The following is a 21539-nucleotide window of genomic DNA, read 5'->3' as shown; positions in this document are numbered from 1 at the left end:
TTTTCCTATTTGGAATCAGACTGTAGTTCCATGTCCAGTTCTAGCTGTCGCTTCCAAACTTGCATACAGATTTCTCAGGAGGCAGGTCAGGTGGTCTGGTATTCCCATCTCTTTCAGAATTTTCCACAGTTCATTGTGATCCACACAGTCAAAGGCTTTGGCATAGTCAGTAAAACAGAAATAGATGTTTTTCTGAAACTCTTTCGATGATCCAGCAGATGTTGGCAATTTGATCTCTGGTTCCTCTGCCTTTTCTAAAACCAGGTTGAACATCTGAACGTTCACGGTTCACATGTTGTTGAAGCATGGCTTGGAGGATTTAGAGCATTACTTTACTAGTGTGTGAGGTGAGTGCAATTGTGTGGTAGTTTGAGCATTCTTTGGCATTGCCTTTCTTTGGGATTAGAATGAAAACTGACATTTTCCAGTCCTGTGGCCACTGCTGAGTTTTCCAAATTTGCTGGCATATTGAGTGCAGCACTTTCACAGCATCATCTTTTAGGATTTGAGATAGCTCAACTGGAATTCCATCACCTCCACTAGCTTTGTTCGTAGTGATGCTTCCTAAGGCCCACTTGACTTCACATTCCAGGATGTCTGGCTCTAGGTGAGTGATCACACCATCATGATTATCTGGGTCATGAAGATCCTTTTTGTATAGTTCTCCTGTGTATTCTTGCCACCCCTTCTTAATTTCTTCTGTTTCTGTTAGGTCCATACCATTTCTGTCCTTTATTGAGCCCATTTTTGCATGAAATGTTCCCTTGGTATTTCTTAATTTTCTTGAAGAGATCTCTAGTTGTTCCCATTCTCTTGTTTTCCTCTATTTCTTTGCATTGATCACTGAGGAAGGCTTTCTTATCTCTCCTTGCTGTTCTTTGGGATTGTGCATTCAAATAGGTGTATCTTTCCTTTTCTCCTTTGCTTTTTGCTTCTCTTCTTTTCACAGCTATTTGTAAGACCTCCTTAGATAGCCATTTTTCTATTTTGCATTTCTTCTTCTTGGGGATTATCTTTCTCCCTGTCTCCTGTGTAATATCACAAACCTCTCTCCATAGTTCATCAGGCACTCTTGTCTATCAGATCTAGTCCCTTAAATCTATTTCTTGCCTCTACTGTATAATCGTTAGGGAGTTGATTTAGGTCATACCTAAATGGTCTAGTAGTTTTCCCTACTTTCTTCAATTTAAGTCTGTATTTGGCAATAAGGAGTTCATGATCTGAGGCACAGTCAGTTCCCAGATCTTGTTTTTGCTGACTGTATAGAGCTTCTCCATCTTTAGCTGCAAAGAATATAATCAGTCTGATTTTGGTATTGACCATCTGGTGATGTCCAGGTATAGAGTGTTTTCTTGTGTTGTTGGAAGATGGTGTCTGCTCTAACCAATGTGTTCTCTTGGCAAGACTATTAACCTTTTCTTCATTCTATACTCCAAGGCCAAATTTGCCTATTACTCCAGGTGTTTCTTGACTTCCTACTTTTGCATTCCAGTCCCCTATAATGAAAAGGACATCTTTTTTTTTAAATTTTTTTTTTATTAGTTGGAGGCTAATTACTTCACAACATTTCAGTGGGGGTTTTGTCATACATTGACATGAATCAGCCATAGAGTTACACGTATTCCCCATCCCCATCCCCCCTCCCACCTCCGTCTCCACCCGACTCCTCTGGGTCCTCCCAGTGCACCAGGCCCGAGCACTTGTCTCATGCATCCCACCTGGGCTGGTGATCTGTTTCACCATAGATAATTTTTGGGTGTTAGTTCTAGAAGGTCTTGTAGGTCTTCATAGAACCATTCAGCTTCAGCTTCTTCAGCATTACTGATTGGGGCATAGACTTGGATTACTGTGATATTGAATGGTTTGCTTGGAAATGAACAGAGATCATTCTATCATTTTTGAGATTGCATCCAAATACTGCATTTCGGATCTCTTGTTGACTATAATGGCTACTCCATTTCTTCTAAGGGATTCTTGCCCACAGTAGTAGATATAATGGTCATCTGAGTTAAATTCACCCATTCCAGTCCATTTTAGTTTGCTGATTCCTAAAATGTCGATGTTCACTCTTGTCATCTCCTGTTTGACCACTTCCAATTTGCCTTGATTCATGGACCTAACATTCCAGGTTCCTATGCAGTATTGCTCTTTATAGCATTGGAGCTTGCTTCCATCACCAATCACATCCACAGCTGGGTTTTGTTTTTGCTTTGGGTCCGTCTCTTCATGGTTTCTGGAGTTATTTCTCCACTGATCTCCAGTAGCATATTGGGCACCTATTGACTTGAGGAGTTCATCTTTCAGTGTCCTATCTTTTGGTCTTTTCATACTGTTCATGGGGTTCTTAGGGCAGGAATACTGTAGTGGTTTGCCATTGCCTTCTCCAGTGAACCACATTTTGTCAGACCTCTCCATCATAACCCGCCCGTCTTGAGTGGACCCACACGGCATGACTCATAGTTTCATTGAGTTAGACAAGGCTGTGGTCCATGTGATTAGATTAGTTAGTTTTCTGTGATTATGGTTTTCAGTCTGTCTGCCCTCTAATGGAGAAGGATAGAGGCTTATGGAAGCTTCCTGATGGGAGAGACTGACTGAGGGGGAAACTGGGTCTTGTTCTGATGGGCAGGGCTGTGTTCAGTAAATCTTTAATCCAACTTTCTGTTTATGGGTGGAGCTGTTTCCTCCCTGCTATTTACCTGGGGCCAAACTATGGTGGAGGTAATGAAGATAATGATGACCTCCCTTAAAGGATCCCAGACATGTACTGCTACAGTCAGTGCCTCCAACCCTGCAGCAGACCACCAGGGACCCACGCCTCTGCCAGAGACTCCCGGACACCCACAGGCAAGACTGGACAATCTCCTGTGGAGTCACTGCTCTTTTCTCCTGGGTCCTGGTGCACAAGGTTCGTTTGTGCCCTCCGAGTCTATTTTCCAGTCCTGTGCAAGTTCTGGCAGCTCTGTGTTATACCCAGGTCTGCTGCACCCAGAGCCCTTGTCCCTGGCAGACCACTGACGACCCGTACCCCCACAGGAGACACTCAAACACAGTTCTGTCTCAGTCTTTGTGGGGTCCCTGGGCCCTGGTGCGCACAAGGTTTGTTTGAGCCTTATGAGCATCTCTGGTGGGAATGGGGTTTGATTCTAAATGCGAATTCGCCCCTGCTACCATCTTGCTGGACCTTCTCCTTTGCCCTTGGACATGGGGTATCTCACAGCCGCTCCAGTGCCTACCATCTTACTGGGGTTTCTCTGACCTTGGATGTGGGGTATCTCCACACTGCTGGTCCAGCAACGCGCAGCTGCTGCTTCTGACTTTGGTCCTGGGGTATCTTCTCACATTTGCCACTCCTGACCTTGGATGTGGGTTATCTCCTCTCAGCAAGCCGCCGCTCCAGCGCCACGTGGCCGCTGTCCCAGCGCCAAGCAGCTGCATGGTAAAAGTTTTGGTTTTTCCAGTAGTCATGTGCGGATGTGAGAGCTGGACCATAAAGAAGGCTGAACGCCAGTGTATTGATGCTTTGGAACTGTGGTGTTGGAGAAGACTCTTGAGAGTCCCTTGGACTGCAAGGAGATCCAACCAGCCCATCCTAAAGGAGATCAGTCCTGGGTGTTCATTGGAAGGACTGTTACTGAAGCTGAAACTCCAATACTTTGGCCACCTGATGGGAAGAGCCAACTCATTAGAAAAGGCCCAGATGCTGAGAAAGATTGAAGGCAGGAAGAGAAGGGGATGATGACAGAGGACAAGATGGTTGGATGGCATCACTGACTCAATGGACATAAGATTGAGCAAGCTCTGAAGATGGTGAGGGATAGGGAAACCAGGCATGCTGCAGTCCATGGGGTTGCAAAGATCGGACATGACTGAGCAACTGAACAACAGCGACAGCTCTGTGTATAAGTTAAATAAGCAGGGTGACAATATACAGCCTCGACATATTCATTTCCCAATTTGGAACCAGTCAGTTGTTCCATGTCTGGTTCTAATTGTTGCTTCTTGATCTGCATACAGGTTTCTCAGGAGACTAAGGTGGTCTGGTATTCCCATCTCTTTAAGAATTTTCCACGGTTTGCAGTGATCCACATAGTCAAAGGCTTTAATGTAGTCAATGAAGCAGAAGTAGATGTTTTTTGGAATTCTTTTGTTTTTTTCTATGATCCAGTGGATGTTAGCAATTAGACCTGTGGTTCCTCTGTGTTTTCTAAATCCAGCTTGTACATCTGGAAGTTCTCAGTTCACATACTTTTCAAAGCTAGATTGGAGGATTTTTGACCATTACTTGCTAGCCTGTGAAATAAGCACAATTGTGTAGTAGTTTGAACGTTCTTTGGCATTGCCCTTCTTTGGTATTGGAATGAAACCTACCTTTTCCAGTCCTGTGGTCATTGTTGATTTTTCCATATTTGCTGTCATATTGTGTGCAACACTTTAGCAGCAGCATCTTTTAAAATTTGAAATAGCTAAGCTGGAATTCTGTCACCTCTACTAGCTTAGTTCATAGAGCACTTTTAAGGCCCACTTGACTTTACAATCCAGAATATCTGGCTCTAGGTGAGTGACCACACCATCGTGGTTATCCAGATCATTAAGTCCTTTTTTGTATAGTTCTTCTGTGTGTTCTTACCAACTCTACTTAATCTCTTTTGCTTTTGTTAGGTCCTTGCCGTTTCTGTCTTTTATTGTGCCCATCTTTGCATGAAATGTTCCCTTGGTATCTCCAGTTTTCTTGAAGTGATCTCTAGTTTTCCCCATTCTGTTGTTTTCCTTCTATTTCTTTGCATTGTTCACTTAAGAAGGTGCTCTTGTCTCTCCTTGTTATTCTCTGAAACTCTACATTCAGTTGTGTATATCTTTCCCTGTCTCCTTTGCCTTTCACTTCTCTTTTCTTAGCTATTTATCATATAATTGGACTCAAAACAGCATGTAGCATTTTCATATTGGTTTCTTTTACTTAGTAATATGTATTTAAGTATCCTTTTTGTTCTTTCATGGCTTGCTAGCTCATTTCCTTTTAGCACTGAATCACTTTCTGTTGTTTGGATGTCCCATAGTTTATCCATTCACCTACTAAAGGACATCTTGATTACTTCCAATTTTGGCAATTGTGAATAAAGCTTGTATAGAGTCAGGTTTCTGTGTGGACATAAGTTTTCAACTCCTGTGAATAAATGTCAAAGTGAGCAATTGCTGGATCACATGTTACGTGTATGTTTGTTTTTGTAAAAAACTGTCAAACCATCTTCCAAAGAGGCTGTACAATTTTTATTCACCAACAATGAATGAGAGATCCTGTGACTTCCCATCCTTGTCAGCATTTGGTGGTGTTAGTGTTCCTGATTTTGACCATTCTGTCAGTAGTGTTTTATTAATAATATACCTTGTTTTATTAATAATTTAACTTTCCCTGTTGAATATAACATGCAACATCTTTTCATATACTTATTTGCTGTCTGTTTTATCTTCTTAAGTGTAGTTATCTGCTAAAGTCTTCGGCCCACTTTAATATGATGTTTTCTTATTTTGACTCTAAAGAGGATTTTTTGGGTGTATTTTGGATAATCTTTTCTCAGTTATGTGTTCTGTAAATATTTTTCCCAGTCTGTGTTATCTTCTCATCCTCTTGACACTGTCATTTGCAGAGCAGAAGTGTTTAATTGTATTAAAGGCTGAGCTATCAATTATTTCTTTCATGGATCTTGCCTTTGGGGTTGTATCTAAAAAACCATCACCATACTAAATAAACATCATCTAGGTTTCCTTCTCTGTATTCTACTGGGAACTTTATTGTTCTGCATTTTACATTTAGGTTTGTGATTGATTTTGAGGTAATTTTGTGAAGAGAGTGTAAGGTTTGCATCTAGATTCAACTTCTTGGCTTGTGGATATCCATTTCTGGCACCATTTGTTGAAGAGACTATTTTTACTCCATTGTGTTGCCTTTGCTTCTTTGTCAAAGATCAGCTGACTGTATTTATGTGAGTATATTTCTTGGTTGTTTTTTCTGTTGCATTGATGTATCTGTCCATTCTTTCACCAATACCACAGTGTCTTGTTACTGTTTACCCCTTTTTTTTAACTTTTCACTCCTTGCTGTATTTCTGAGTTATTACGTAGAATAGTTTCCCTGTGCCTAAAGAATATACCTTTTATAACCCCATCCTTTGTAGACTGTAGATACTTCTTCCTAATGCAAGAACCTGAGCTTGTACTTTTGTGGCTGTGAGTTACTTATTTTTCCATTTTTGGCACCTGTGAATGTCCCTTCACTTTGCCTTTGACTTCATATTAAAATCTTTTTGTTGCTATTTTATTCAGCATTTCTGTGTATTTGTTTAGGTCATATATTTTACTTGTTTAAAAACACATCTTTATCAACCCTGTATTATCACTCTTTTTAAATTTTAGACATTTTGGTAGGTGTGAGGTGATATTTGAAATGTGGCTTTAATTTGTATTTCCCCAATGACTAACAGTGTTGAGCCTCAATTTTCTGTGCTTTAGTTAATTTTTTCATGTCTCTAGTTTTATTCTGCTTCATGGTAGATTTTTATTACAAGGGGGTGTAATTTTCTTTTGCTCTGAAATTTTGATTCTCATTTTTTGCTTTCTTCTCATAGTAGCTCCAGATGTATGTGGTATGCCTCATTCATCCTGCCCATGCTGCCTTTCTGTTTCTAGGGTGATTTTTTTTCTGTGTTTAATCACCATGAAAATCCTCACTCTGTTCTGTCTCTTCCTTCACTGGCTCAGTAGTCTCCAGCAGATCCTTTGTACAGCTTGGACTCGAGCTGGGTCCGAGGTATTTGAGTTTCACTACTCCTAAGAAATTTGAAGTTGCTTGTTAAAGAAGGAGGCAAGACAGGCGAGAGGAACCACTCCTTTTAGCTTTGAGTATAAATGTTTATAAATAAAATTGGAGATCCAGGTGAGGAGAAAGGGTGGGCAAAACTTCGTTGTTAGGTTAACACTGATTTTGGATCCAGGTATCCATGTAGAAATCTTGATAATTGAAAATAGAAGTTAGTTATACAACTACAAATGTGGTAAGGAAAAATATGCTAAACTGAGGAAAACACAGAGTCTGCATATCTCTGTATATATTTTTAAATAATGAAAAAATATTTTTCTAGGGCAAGCCTTTAGCTCTCTGAAAAACCTGTCTCTGGACTCACTGTCAGAGTCACAGTGTAGGTGTTTCTGTATATAATTAATTGAATGTTTGTATTTTCATCTAGATGTTTTCCACTCTTAGTGCATCAGTTACTTGTGTTTAGGAAATAGTAGAATTCTGAACATTTTCTCATCTAGGTAGTTCTCTGTCTCTCTTTTGTGGCTACACCCTGCGGCATGCAGGATCTTAGTTACCTGACTAGGGATTAAACCCAGGCCCCCAGCATTGGGAACGTGGTGTTTTAACCTGGAATGCCACAAAAGTCCCCTCATCCAGACATTTTTAAAAGGATTTTTTGGGTAGATGATAATTTTTTTAAGAATAATTTTGTAAGTATATGTATTTGGGGTCCTCATTTCAAACAGTTTAAAAAACCATTTCCTTATGAATAACCTGTTGCCTTTTATAAATAATTTTTTAGCAAACATTGAGAAGAATGTGCTACCTTACCATCAAAGAAATGGCTACCATCTCTGAGGATGTGATAATTGTTACAAGCAGGTATGTGAATAGTTAAAACCTGGGATGGGATACTTACATATTTAGTGGAGTATTTGTTGTTCTCTTTCTATTAATTTTACATTTTGACTGTAAGAAAGCCAATAAGAATTTTAAAAAGAATATAATGTCAAAGAGCATTCTTTTCTAAAATGTGGTTGTCATCCTGTGAAAACCATCCCTGTCTGATAAAGCAAAAAAAAGAAGTCACGAAGGCTAATGCTAATTGATTGATTACATTTAAAATCATAATATGTCATTAAACAAAACTAAAAAGTAAATGATGCACTGAAATAAAATATTATTTAAAAATTTAAAATTTTATAGTTGCTTTATGAAATAAAATTTAAGTACATCAAAAGACTTATATCTGTAATATATAAAGAACTCATATTTCAAAAGTTATCTCCATGTGATAATTAATAAAATAACTAATATAAAGAATCTAAATATCTTTAGTCATTCTCACTACATTTACAAAAAATGTAAATTAAAAATTCAATAATAAGTTACAGTATTTTTTTGTGCTTTTTAAATTCAAATTATTTGAACTAAAAAAATAAAACCCCAAAACCCGAGCAGCTCACCTGTTTCACCCCTAGTCCCTGCCTCTGGCATCCACTAAACTGTTCTCTGTATCTATGAGCTTGGTTTTATATATGTATATTTATTTACTTATTAAATTCCATGTATAAGAACTATTATATGGTATTTGTCTCTCTCTGTCTGACTTATTTCACTTAACATAAGGCTCTCAGGGTCCATACATATTGTACAAATGGCAGGATTTTATTTTTTTTAATGGCTGAATAATATTCCAGTGCATATATATGTATCCCAATTTCTTTCTTCATTCATCTATTGATGGATACTTAGCTTGTTTCCATATCTTGGCAATTGTAAGTAATGCTGCAGTGAACATGGGAATGCATATATCTTTTTGAATTAGTGTTATTGTTTTCTTCAGATGAATACCCAGAAATAGAATTGTGATATGGTGGTTCTGTTTTCAGTTTTTTGAGGAATCTCCATACTGTTTTCCATAATGGCTGTACCAGTTTACATGCCCACCAGCAGTGCAGAGGGTTCTCTTTTCTTCATGTCCTCAGTGCTTGCTATTTCTATGTTTTTGTTAATAACCATTCTAACAGGTGTGAAGTGATAATCTTATTGTGGTTTTGATTTACATTTTCCTGATAACTGATGAAGTAGAGCATCTTTTCATGTACTTGTTGGCCATCTGTATGTCTTCTTTGGAAAAATGTCTATTCACATCTGCCCATTTAAAATTTTTTTTTTTTTTGCACTGAGTTTATGAGTTCTGTATAAATTTTGGGAAATTACAGTATTTTTGCCAATCAAATTGGCAATAAAGAAAAAAGTCAGTCAGAACTTGTAAGGGATATTGATTTTCTTGTAAACAGGAGGTAGAATAATGAATTGGTTCAGTTTTTCTAGAAAGCAGTGTGGCAGCATTTGTTTAATGTTTGAAAGGGTTTATCCCTTTAATCCAGTAATCCCATATCTATGAAATTATCCTCAGAAAACAGAGATAGCATTCATTATTGATGAAATATTTTAATTTTTTGGATATATTTTTGAAACATCTTTAATGATATGGAAAAGTCCTCAGTACAGTGCTGAATGAGAGTTGGATTCATGTCTGTATATTCCTTATAGTCTTAAAAATATTCTAAGTATATATATAAAAATTTATGGCCGAAAATACACTGATTCATTACCAGTAAGTTACCTCTGGGTGTTTGAAATTGTGGTTATTTCTATTCTTTAAACTTTTGATAATTTTCAAATTTTCTAGAATGAGAGTGTGTAATTTAGAGTCCTAAGACATTTAACAAATTTTATGTAGAAAATAGTTATTAATAGTTAATAGTTATTAATTATAACTCATTCAAGTGAATCTGATATTTGTATAGCAAAATAAATTTTGGAGGATACTTATGCTTAACCAGCAGTTGTGCTGAAGTTTCAATTAGTAAAGCTTTCAGCTGAAAAGAACAGAGAGCCAGATGTAAATAGTAACAAACAAAATAGGCAGAGAAACTGGTGTTGCTTCAGTGGCTCAGCAGTGTCAGGGCTGATGTGTCTTAAATTCTTTGGGACATCTTCACATTATTGCAAAATAGATGCCTGAATTACTGGCAGTGCACCATTCAAGATGGGAGGGGTACCGGGAAGGGGGCCAGAGAGAGCCAGCACCATCTGCCTCTTTCATCAGGTATGCAAAAGCTTTTCCCAAGGCAATTTTTAGATTTCATTTGGCACAACTGTGTTATGACTAACCTTAGGAGGCCAGGAAAGTGAGTATTTAGCTTTTATAGCCCAAGGGGCAAGCTTGAGAGAAGGGATTGAAAATGGATACTTAGATTAGTTAACTCACCACAAGTGGCACAAATAGAAAACAAAAACAAAAAAATCTTCACTGAGATTGTTGCTGCTGCTGCTGCTAAGTCGCTTCAGTCGTGTCCAACTCTGTGCGACCCCAAAGACGGCAGCCCACCAGGCTCCTCCGTCCATGGGATTTTCCAGGCAAGAGTACTGGAGTGGGTTGCCATTGCCTTCTCTGAGATTGCTAGTCTCACTGAATAGTGGAAAAGTTAAAAATAGAGTATCAACTGTTGATTGAGGATTTTCGTTTCTTTGTGTAGCTGGTAGTACTTCCACCTTTGTCCTGTTAGGCTGCTCTGCAATGTGGTTTGCTTCTTGTTCGTTTGAAGTGATTAGTAGATGTTGTGGGCAGAATAATATGCCTTCCACCTGCAAGGCCTTCCGGCCCTATTTCCTAGGACCTGTCAGTGTGGTCTGTGGCAGAGGGGAATGCCAGTTGCTCATCAGCAGATAGGGAGCACATCCTGGGTTATCCACGCGGGCCCAATACAAGGCTAAGGGCCCTTACGTAGAAGAGAGAGGCGGGAGAAAAGCCTCAGTAAAGGGACGTGATGGCGGAAGCAGGGCCACAGAGCTGCACTGTTTTTGCTGGATTTGGAGATGGAGGAAGGGGTGTCCACAAACCAAGGAAATATGGGTAACCTCAGAAGTTGGAAAAGGCAGGGAAATGGATGAACCCTGGCAGCCCCCAGAAAGGAATGCCTTCCTGCTCATACCTTGATTTTAGCCTACTGAGGCCTGTGTTGGACCTCACGTTACAGAACTGCAAGGTAAAGAAATGAATGTTGTCTTAAGCCTCTTAAGTTTGTGGTAATTTGTTACAGCAACAATTGGAAACTACTGGATTTTGCAGTATATTAACACAGGGAGGCCTGGCGTGCTGCGATTCATGGGGTCGCAAAGAGTCGGACACGACTGAGTGACTGAACTGAATATATCAGATCAATACCTTGTACACTTTAAAGTCAGACAGTGTTATATGTCACATCTCAAAACTGGAAAAAAAAAAACAACTAGTAAGAGCCTTTGGTACCTGAAAGTGGGGTGCTGCTGTAGCAAATGCCTAAGAATGTGGAAGTGGCTTTGTAATGGCTGGCAGAGTTTGGGGAGCATGATAGAAAAATTCTGCACTGCCTTGAACAAACTGTTAGTAGAAATATGAACATTAATGCCTCTTCTAGACTAAGAAGGAAGCGAGCAGCAGGATAGAGAAAACGTTTATCAGGTATCATTGTGAACAGACTGTTGACAGAAATATGGACATTAAAGGTGCTGCTGGTGAGGGCTCAGGAGAAAATGTGGAAGAAGTTTCTATTATTAATAGAAACTGGAGGATGGGGATCCTTGTTATACTGTGGCAGGAAGCTTAGTCGCATTGTATCCTGCCCTAGGTGGAAAGTGGGGCTTGCAAACATGAATTTGGATATTTAACTGAGATTTCTAAGCAGAATGTTGAGGTGTGGCTTGATTTCTCTTTTTGTCGTTTAGTAAAATTTGAGAGTACAGTAAAAATTGAGGAGAGACCTGTTAAACGTGAACCAGGAGATCTTGATAAATACCGAATCATTATGTTGTACACCTGAAACTAATATAAGGTTGTATGATCAATTACACCTCAAAAACACAACAAAAATAAGCCAGGAGTTGCTGATTTTGCAAATTCTCAGCCTACCAAAATGGTAGAGGATACTCAGATCAAGAGATGTGTGTTTGGAAAGCGTTCTCTAGAGAAAAAGAGTTACTGTATCGCCTTTTGCTCAAACTTCAGAAAGATTAAAAGGTCAATGTATTCACTCACACAAACCAGTCTGAGAGATCAAAGGTGTGACTCACAGATTCCCTCAGCATTTAAGAGAAGCTGAAAATAGAGATGGGATTATCTAGGCAAGATCTGTGAAGGAACCTCTTGACTAGTGGAGTGAGTCTGTACAAATATGGTAGTCCCACAGGGCACCTGAGAGCCTTACACCAGCAGAAACACTGCCAGCTTGGACTGAAAGGACCAGAGACGAACTGAAGGAGGACTGTCAGAGCCCCAAAATTCTGCAGGCAGGAGACAGGCTGGTAAGACTCCTCAGCTTTAAACACAGGCTGCCCTTTATAAAAAGGAAGGATGGCTCAGAGGGCAGAGCTGCAGGCCCATAGGGTAGAGCTGAGAACCTAGTGAAATCGGCTTAGGACTTGAACCCTCTTCCTGTTTGCCTGGATGGATTTCAGAATTGTCTGGGGCCAGTAACTCTTTTTTAGCCTTCCATTTTCTCTTTTTGAGTAGGAATGTTTGTGTGTGTTCTGCTATGCCAGGTCCCATCTTTGTGTTTCAGAGCAGCGAACTTGTTTTAAAGTTTAGCATGTCCATGGGTAGAGAGGAATTTTGCCTCAGGATAAATTATACCCTTTCTTACCCATCCCTTATGATTTTTGATAATAAGATTGATGCTTTGAGTTGGGTGAGATTTAAATGAGATTTTGAACTTTGAGCTAATGCTGTAATGTTTTGATTTGGGGGAATCTTGGGATGGGTTGAATGTATTTTGCCTATGAGATGGATGCAGGCCTGCTGACATGATTTTAGCCCAGTGAGACCTAAGTTGGAATTCTAGCCCATAGAACTAACTATAGGATAATGTACTTTTGTTATTTTAAGCCTCTAATTGTGGTCATTTGTTATAGCAGGAATAGAAAACGAATATATTAGATGACCATTCTATATACATAGGCAATTATGTTAGCATGAATATTGAGAAGACCTGAAGACATACCCTTCCCTAAAGAATATATATAAAGAGCCATTAAGCCCATGGCAGTGTTCTCAATATTATTAGTCATCAGGGAAATGAAGATTAAAACTTCAGTAAGGTATCTTTTTACATTCACTAAAATGGTTAAAATAGCAAAGCCTGACAATACCAAATCAACAACCCTACTCCTGTATGGAACTTGGTATATGGAGCAGTTGAAGCTGTCAAACATTGTAGATGGGAATGTAGAATGGTACAGCAACCTCAGAAACGGTTTGGCAGTTTTTATGAAGTTAGACATATACCTACCCTGTGACCAGTGATTTTACTGCTATATATTTACCCAGGAAAATGAAAATCTTTGACCACAAAAAAAGACTGTACAAGAATTTGATTGCAGCTTTGTGATAGCCCTAAACTAGGAACAACCCAAAGGTTCATCAATAGGAGGATGGCTAAACAAATTGTGTTTTATTAGTATAGTGGATCACTACTCAGCAATAAAAAAGAACGAATTGCTGATTCAAGCAACAACACAGACACACTCCTAAAATAGTATGTTGGAACAAAAGAAGACACACAAAGAATACTTCGATGATTCTTTTCATATAAGTTCGAAGACCAGCCAAAACTCAGTTGTGGTGATAGAAACCATAAGTCTGGTATATTGGAGGAAACTGACTAGATGTGGGAATGAGGGAACTTTCCGAGGTGAAGGAAGTATGCAGTATTTATTTTGGGTAAAGCTTACATGAGTGACTCCAAATGCCATCTAACCGAACACTTAAGCTGACATTTTAAAATTGTATATAAATTACAATTCAGTTAATGAAAAGAAAAATACAAAGATTTAGTTAGTGGCTTAAGGATGATCGAGTATATTGACAGTCTGGTCATACTGTTCTACCCCTGTCTGATGAGACTCACCAGTGAAAGTCTGCATCTGAAGATTGCTTAGAATTCTGGGATTGAGTCCTGAGGACTGACCCATCGCTCACATGGCAGGTATCGTGGGGGAGTGGGTATCAGTATGTGATTAATTACATCCCTAGTCTCAGGAAATTACACAGTCTCAGTTCAGAGACCATGGTTTAGGAGGAAATAAAGCAGCTAGGGGCTATGGCAATGACTGTCTGGCAAGCAGTTTTGATATCAGTTGTGGGAATGTGAGGATTTGGACAAGAGGAGGACAGTACTTGAGTTTCTGAAGGAAGCAAGAAGCTAAGACCATCCACAGACTTGGTAAGAAGTATTCAAGCCTGAAACAGCCTTTTGACTTGAATGGTGGTGCTGTCCCTGACATTATGTCTACCAGGACTTGGTGTAGAATAAGAAAGGAAGTGAGATACTATTCTAATTTGACTTAGCCATCACTTTAGTGAAACTTCTTTCTCAAAGATTTCTAGTAATCTCTTAATTGCAGAATCCCAAAAGCTGATTTTTCAGTCTATATTTTACTTGGCCGCTCTCTTAGCTTTAATATAGTTAAACACTCCATGAAGTTCTACCATCTTTGGCTTTCAGAACCATAGAACTGAATTTTCTTGCATCTCTGGTTACTCCATTTTATTTTTCCACAGAAGTGGCTGTTCTGTTCTTTATTCAGCTTACTGATTCAAATGCCAGTTTCTTCTGGAAAAAGGTCTCCTAGACACACCCAGAAATAATGTTTTACCAGTTATCTGGGCATCCCTTAACTCGGTGAAGTTGACACAGAAAATTAACTGTCTCAGTGACTTTAATGGGTGTTGTGAAACCTTTCTATATCCTGCTTTTCTTCCCTCTCTCCTTCCCAGTTGACACGTAGACTGCCCCAGTTTATTTGGATTCTTATTCTCTATTAAATACTTACTCTCTATTAAAATGAAATTGTGGAAAACTTTTGAGAGAAAATGATGAAAATGATGCCAAGCCATAAAATTGCCTACTCTTGCTTAATGAACACCAGTGAGTAAAAGGGAAAGTCAGGGGACTTCTAATTCTAGCCAAGATGGAGTAAGGCCATGACAAGTCATCTATTCAAATAATTACAACAAAAACCTTTGGACAGAGGTATAGAAAGGTATATAGGTATACCTGAGGCCTTTGAATAATAACAGTGAATTAGATCATGGCATCCAGTCCCATCACTTCATGGCAAATAGATGTGGAAACAGTGAGAGACTTTATTATTTTGGGCTCTATAATTACTATAGATGGTGATTGCAACCATGAAATTAAAAGACACTTGCTCCTTGGAAGAAAAACTATGACCAACCTAGACAGCATATTAAAAAGCAGAGACATTACTTTGCCAACAAAGGTCCATCTAGTCAAATCTGTGGTTTTTCCAGTAGTCATATATGCATGTGAGAGTTGGACCGTAAAGAAGGGTGAGCATCGAAGAATTGCTGCTTTTGAACTGTGGTGTTGAAAAAGACTCTTGAGAGTCCTTTGGACTGCAAGGAAATTAAACTAGTCCATCCTAAAGGAAATCAGTCCTGAATATTCATTGGAAGGACTGATGCTGAAGCTGAAACTCCAATACTTTGGCCACCTGATGCAAAGAACTGACTCATTGGAAAAGACCCTGATGCTGGGAAAGATTGAAGGCAGGAGGAGAAGGGGATGACAGAGGATGAGATGGTTGGATGGCATTACCGACTTGATGGACATGAGTTTGAGCAAGCTCCAGGGGTTGGTGATTGACAGGGAACCCTGGTGTGCTGCAGTCTGTGGGGTCACAAAGAGTCGGATATGACTGAGCAACTGAACTTAATGAATAACAATATGGTGAGTTTCATGGTTATTTTGGACCAAGAATGGACTAATTCAAGAATTGTATGGTGGGAGGAGTCAACAAAGACTGAAGCCTGTCTTGATCCTGAGCACAGGTTAAAGACAAGACCTCTTGCAAGCTGGGGAGCATGGAGGGAGAATCCTTGTTTATTCTTGTTTTTCTCTTTACTTTATGGTCTTGCTTGAGGCCAGCCCTAGTTCTGGAACATTACTGTGATGTGACAGCAGTATTTCAGACACCTGAAACCCTGAGATATGCCATTTAAAACCACAATGAGATACCACTATACATCTTTGAATCAACTAAAAATTAAATAGACTCACTTTACCAAATATTACCAAGGATGTAGAAGAGTTAGATTTCCCATATGCTTCTGGTAGGAGTCGGTACCATAGACAAAATCACTATGGCTATGTAAAGCATCACCTCGGCTGTACTGATCTACATTTTTTGGACTTCTCTGATACAAATGGAAAGTGCAGAATTAGACCCAAGTACATGTGGAAATGTAGTATATGATGAAGGTGGCATCTCTAATCACTGGGGTAAACATGTACTTTAAAAAAAGTGATTTATTTGACTATGCCGGGTCTTAGTTGTAGCATTCAGGATCTTTTCTTTTTTTTGTAATTTATTCTTTAATTGAAGTATAATTACTTTACAATTTTGTGTTAGTTTCTGCTGTACAACAGTGTGAATCAGCTGTGAGTATACATACATCCCCTTCCTCTTGAGCCTCCTCTCCTACCCCCCTCTCATTCCACCCCTCTCAGTCATCACAGAGCACGAGCTGAGCTCCCTGTGCTATACGGCATCTTCCCACTAGCTATTTCTTTTGCACATGGTAGTGTACACATGTCAGTGCTGCTTTCTCAGTTTGTCCCACCCTTTCCTTCACCTGTTGTATCCCCAAGTCTGTTCTCTATATCTGTGTCTCTGTTCCTGCCCTACAAATAGGTTTGTCAGTACCATTTTTCTAGCTTTCTTATATTTGTATTAATATACGATATTTTTCTCTTTCCAACCTAGCATGTACTTTTTTATACATGATACTGGGATAACTAAGTAGCCACTTAGAAAAAGATAAAATTTGATCTGTATTTCACGACATATAAATAAGTAAACTCTGAAAAGATAAGGAATATAAATTTTACAAGATGAAGCCATGTAAGTACTAGAGGAAAACCTTGCTGTAGGGAAAAGGTTTGTAATTATCACTAAAATCCAGAGGCAATGAAAGAAAGGGTTGATAAATTTGACTACATAATTTTTTTTAAATTGCATGACCCAAACACCATAAAATAGAGAATAAACTAGAGGTTTGCAGTAGGTGCAAGTTGTGGTATAAACAGTTATTCTTAATGTATTGTCATGGTATCCTGCCTGACATTGCCACTCATCTTATGGCAAAAATGGACTGATAGTGGGCTCGTGACGAGGAAGGAGGTCAGTAGTTTAGCTACATTGTGCTTCACTTAGGAGGAGGCAGCCTGATGCCATGATGCCACAGCCTGTTGAATGCTCAGCTGAAGTAGTAGGTTGGAGGTAGGACCCTGTGAGGTTGGGAATTCTCCTCCAAGATGCCATGTATCCACTGAATCAGTTGCCAGTGTATGATACTGTCGCCAGTAAACAGACCGGGTGGGTCCAGAAATCCATAGTTAGAAGTAGGACCGGCCCCTCTCCCTCACTCCCAGTGACCCACTTGGAGAATTTATTCTTCCCATTCTCACCCTAAGTATAGATTAGAGGGCCTGGTTCCCAGGGGACAATGTTTTCAAGGGATGAAAAAGGGGAAGCATTTAACCCATTGATTCCTGGTTCCCATTGGTTATGGATTAACTCCAGCTCAGAACTGTCCCATACTTCTGGATGCTACATGTCTGAGTAACAGGTTGGCAAACCTAAGGCATCACACATTCCAGAGTCAGAACAGCCTTGGGGCAGCAAGTGAGCCAGGTAAACATTTGAAATGATGACTATTATTGGGTCACTTTGTGTTCTTCATGCCTAGTGGACCAGCGGGCAGTGGAAGGTCCTGATATACTCATAGAGGTAATTGACCTTGATTCCTACCAGGATCTAGGTTTGTTCATATAAAGGTGACAGAGAGGACTGTATCCAGAATTCAGAGTATTCACTCAAGTATATTTTGGTGCATTCATGCATGCGAAAGTGGTGATTAGAGAACAACCAATGGTCCAACCAGGTTAAAACCAACAAAAGGTGTGGGTCCCTTGGGATAAAGGTTTGAGTCACCTACCAGAGGCGTAACCGAGATAAGTTACCTTATCTGGCCAAGAGTGAGGGAAATACAGAATGGATGGTTATACGAAGGAGATGATGAGTATCAATTATGGCTTTGAAATGAGCTGTAGCAGCAAGGATTGTACCATGTTCTACTCATCTTCCTGTCTCTTGTAGAAATAGTGAATGGTACCATCCTGAAGACTCAGTGATAGATTAGATTCAATGGAAGACATGCTCAAATATGAGGGGTGCAAAGGATGAGCCATACTGGGTGCCACTTTCAAGCCACCTCACGTTTCTTCAGCATCATCTTTGGTTCCAGTTGTGGCTGTGGTCAGCATTTCCATGAGGTCCAGCTTACTTGCATTGATAGTGCCTCACCTGAAGCATGTGGTGAAAGTTTTGTTTTCTGCCCTGAGATTTCTTGTACATACTCTGAACTCATATGTGTGAGTTAACATGTGAATGTTAAGAGAACGGGGAGTTAACTCTCTGGGGTTAACTCTCTACTAGGGGTGAAGAGCTTATGAATAAATTCTTTCTTTTTCGTTCCTTGAATGTATGGTTGCTGAGATATGTTTCATTAGGTTCCTCAGAAGGTTGTTCATTAAAAAACCAGTTGCTTGTGGCAGTGATTCACTAGAGAAAACTTGTCTGGGTTGATTTTCCCTCCTCCTTTGTTTACTTCCATATCTTTTACTTCTCCCTCAGAACACATTCCCAAATAAACTATCTGTAGGTAAACCTTTACTGTCAGAGCAGCCTAAGCTAAACAGAAGTTCAGAGCCACTGTTGGCCAACTATGGCCAGTGGCCAAAGCTGTTGCGCCATTTTGTAAGTAAGGTTTTTTTTGGAACATAGCCATGCCTTTTTGTTTACACATTATTGTGACTACTTCCATGCTATCAATAGACAAAGGAGAGAAACCTTAGAAGAACTAATCCTGCCAAACCTCAGTTTTTTATCTAACTGGATAAATGCAAATATTTGTGAAAAAGACTGGTTGATAAATTATTTGTATCCAAACAATGGAAATCTGTGCTATTAAAAAAATTTTAGATATGCATTTATATATTTAAAAAAACATAAATATCTAAAATTTTAAAACATCTGCCTGTATGGAAAGATTCTCAGGTTATATCGTTAAGTAAAATTGAAGGTACCAGAGGAGTGGATATCCATTGGCATGCCTTTTAATAAACCCATGTGGTTGTAAATATGTATTTAAAGAACTTCCTTAAGAAAACATAAGTGACTATTCACAATGACTGTTTCTAGTTGAGTGGCATTATAGGCTAGCATGGATGAGGACAGACTTAGACTTTATATTTTATACCTTTCTGAATGGATTGTTACATGAGTAAAATACTTTAATAACTGAAAAATGAAAGAAGCTGAAGGACTGTCAGTTATTCAGGCTTTCTCCTTTTGGTGCCCTGATGAAGTGAGTTGGAGTTGGAGGCCATTTTGGATCATGTGAGGGGAACTGAGTGAGAGAGGAGATGGAGAGTCAATCTGAGGGCAGAATAAGTACACAGAAGACAAGAGAAGGAGGGACAAAAGAGTGAATAACCTAAAGATGAAAAACCTTTTAAAATTATGGACATGAAATTTTGTACCTCAGTCCACACTCCCCTCCTGCCTTTGCAGCTCCATAGAAGGGTCTGAAATCATTGACAGTTGTCGTTTTAGAAAGCCATTCCTGAGAAAGAGACATCTTAAAATAATCATTTTAGCCAATTTCTTTTCTTTTCTTTAAAAGAGAGGGTTTTTTTTTGTTTTTTATTTTTTTTAATTGTGGTAAAAGTCTTCCTCCATAACTCAGCAGGAAAAGAATCTGCCTGCAGTGCAGGAGACACAGGGATAAGTGGGTGTGATCCCTGGGTCTGAAAGATTCCCTGGAGGGGAGGGCAAGTCAACCCACTCCAGTATTCTTGCCTGGAGAATCCATGGACAGAAGAGCTTGATGGGCTACAGTCCATGAAGGTGCAAAGAGTTGGACACGACTGAGCATGCACACAGTCACGTAATATAAAGCATACTATTTTAACCATACTTTACAGTTCAGTAGCACTGAATACATTCACATTGTTGTGCAACTCTCATCATCCATCTCTCAAATTTTTCACCTTCCTAAACTACAACTATGTCCCTATTAAACACTAACTCCCCATTCCCCCTCTCCACCCCCACCTCCGGCCCCTGGCATATACCAGTGTATTTTTTGACTCTGTGTGTTTGACTCAGTAAATCTTTAATCCAATTTTCTGTTGATGGGTGGAGCCATTTACCTGGGGCCAAACTATGGTGGAGGTAATGAAGATAATGGTGACTTCCCTCAAAAAATCCTATGCATGTACTGTTACACTCAGTGCCCCCTACCCTGCAGGAGGACACCACCAACCCATGTCCGGAGACTCCCAGAAACCCACAGGCAAGTTCGGGACAGTCTGTTGTGAGGTCACAGCCTTGTCTAACTCAGTGAAACTATAAGCCATGCTGTGTAGGACCACCCAAGAAGGACGGGTCATGGTGAAGAGTTCTGACAAAATGTGGCCCACTGGACTAGGAAATGGCAAACCACTTCAATATTCTTGCCTTCAGAACCCTATGAACAGTATGAAGAGGCAAAAAGATAGGACACTGAAAGTTGAACTCTCTAGGTCGGTAGTTGCCCAATATGCTACTGGAGATCAGTGGAGAAATAAGTCCAGAAAGAATGAAGAGATGGAGCCAAAGCAAAAACAACACCCAGTTGTGGATGTGACTGGTGATGGAAGCAAGGTCCAATGCTGTCAAGAGCAATATTGCATAGGAACCTGGAATGTTAGGTCCATGAATCAAGGCAAATTGGAAGTGATCGAACAGGAGATGGCAAGAGTGAAGAGATGGCTATGGTCCATGTGATTAGATTGGTTAGTTTTCTGTGATTGTGGTTTTCAGACTGCCCTCTGATGGAGAAGGATAAGAGGCTTATGGAAGCTTCCTGATGGGATAGACTGACTGAGGGGGAAACTGGGTCTTGTTCTCATTCTAGGTATCTCATATAATTAGAATCAAATAATGTTTGTCTGCACCTAATGTATATTGAAATGCATTTTTGTAAGGTTACTTTAACAAATGTCCTACAAACAAATGTCCTACAATAAAGAAGATTATCCCTTCTTTATTTTTCCCTGTGCTATACAGTAGGTTCTCATTAGTTACCTGTTTTATACATAGTAGTGTATATATGTCAGTCTCAAGTTTTCAGTTTATCCCCCCAGTTTCCCCCCCTTGGTGTCCATATGTATGTTCTTTACATCTGTGTCTCTGTTTCTGCTTAGCAAACAGGTTCATCTCTACTGTTTTCTAGATTCCACGTATATGCATTAATATGCAATATTTGTTTTTCTGACTTATCTCTTTCTGTATGACAGTCTCTAGGTTCTGTCCATGTCTCTGCAGTCTTGTTCCTTTTTATGGCTGAATAATGTTCCATTGTATATATGTATCATATTCTTCCCTGGGGCTTCCCTAGTTGCTCAGATGGTAAAGCATCTGCCTGCAGTGTGGGAGACCCAGATTTGATCCCTGGGTTGGGAAGATCCCCTGGAGAAGGAAATGGCAACCCATTCCAGTACTCTTGCCTGGAAAATCCCAAGGATAGAGGAGCCTGGTAGGCTGTAGTCCATGGGGTTGCAAAGAC

General features: G+C 39.6%; 1 protein-coding gene across 1 annotated transcript in view; it reads left to right on the top strand.

Annotated features, from left to right (window-relative positions):
- The window catches only part of COPG2 (COPI coat complex subunit gamma 2), a 265234-nt gene that overhangs the window by 15972 nt on the left and 227723 nt on the right, over positions 1 to 21539 (top strand). Inside the window, exon 5 of the mRNA XM_065939126.1 lies at positions 7599 to 7678. Within this exon, the coding sequence (XP_065795198.1) occupies positions 7599 to 7678 (80 nt within the window). The remainder of the gene's footprint in view (positions 1 to 7598; positions 7679 to 21539) is intronic.

This window comes from Muntiacus reevesi, chromosome 6 (assembly GCF_963930625.1).
Source record: "Muntiacus reevesi chromosome 6, mMunRee1.1, whole genome shotgun sequence".
NCBI classification, from domain to species: domain Eukaryota; kingdom Metazoa; phylum Chordata; class Mammalia; order Artiodactyla; family Cervidae; genus Muntiacus; species Muntiacus reevesi.
The sequence above is the reverse complement of the archived record's forward strand: the minus strand, read 5'-3'. Positions and strand labels throughout refer to the sequence as shown.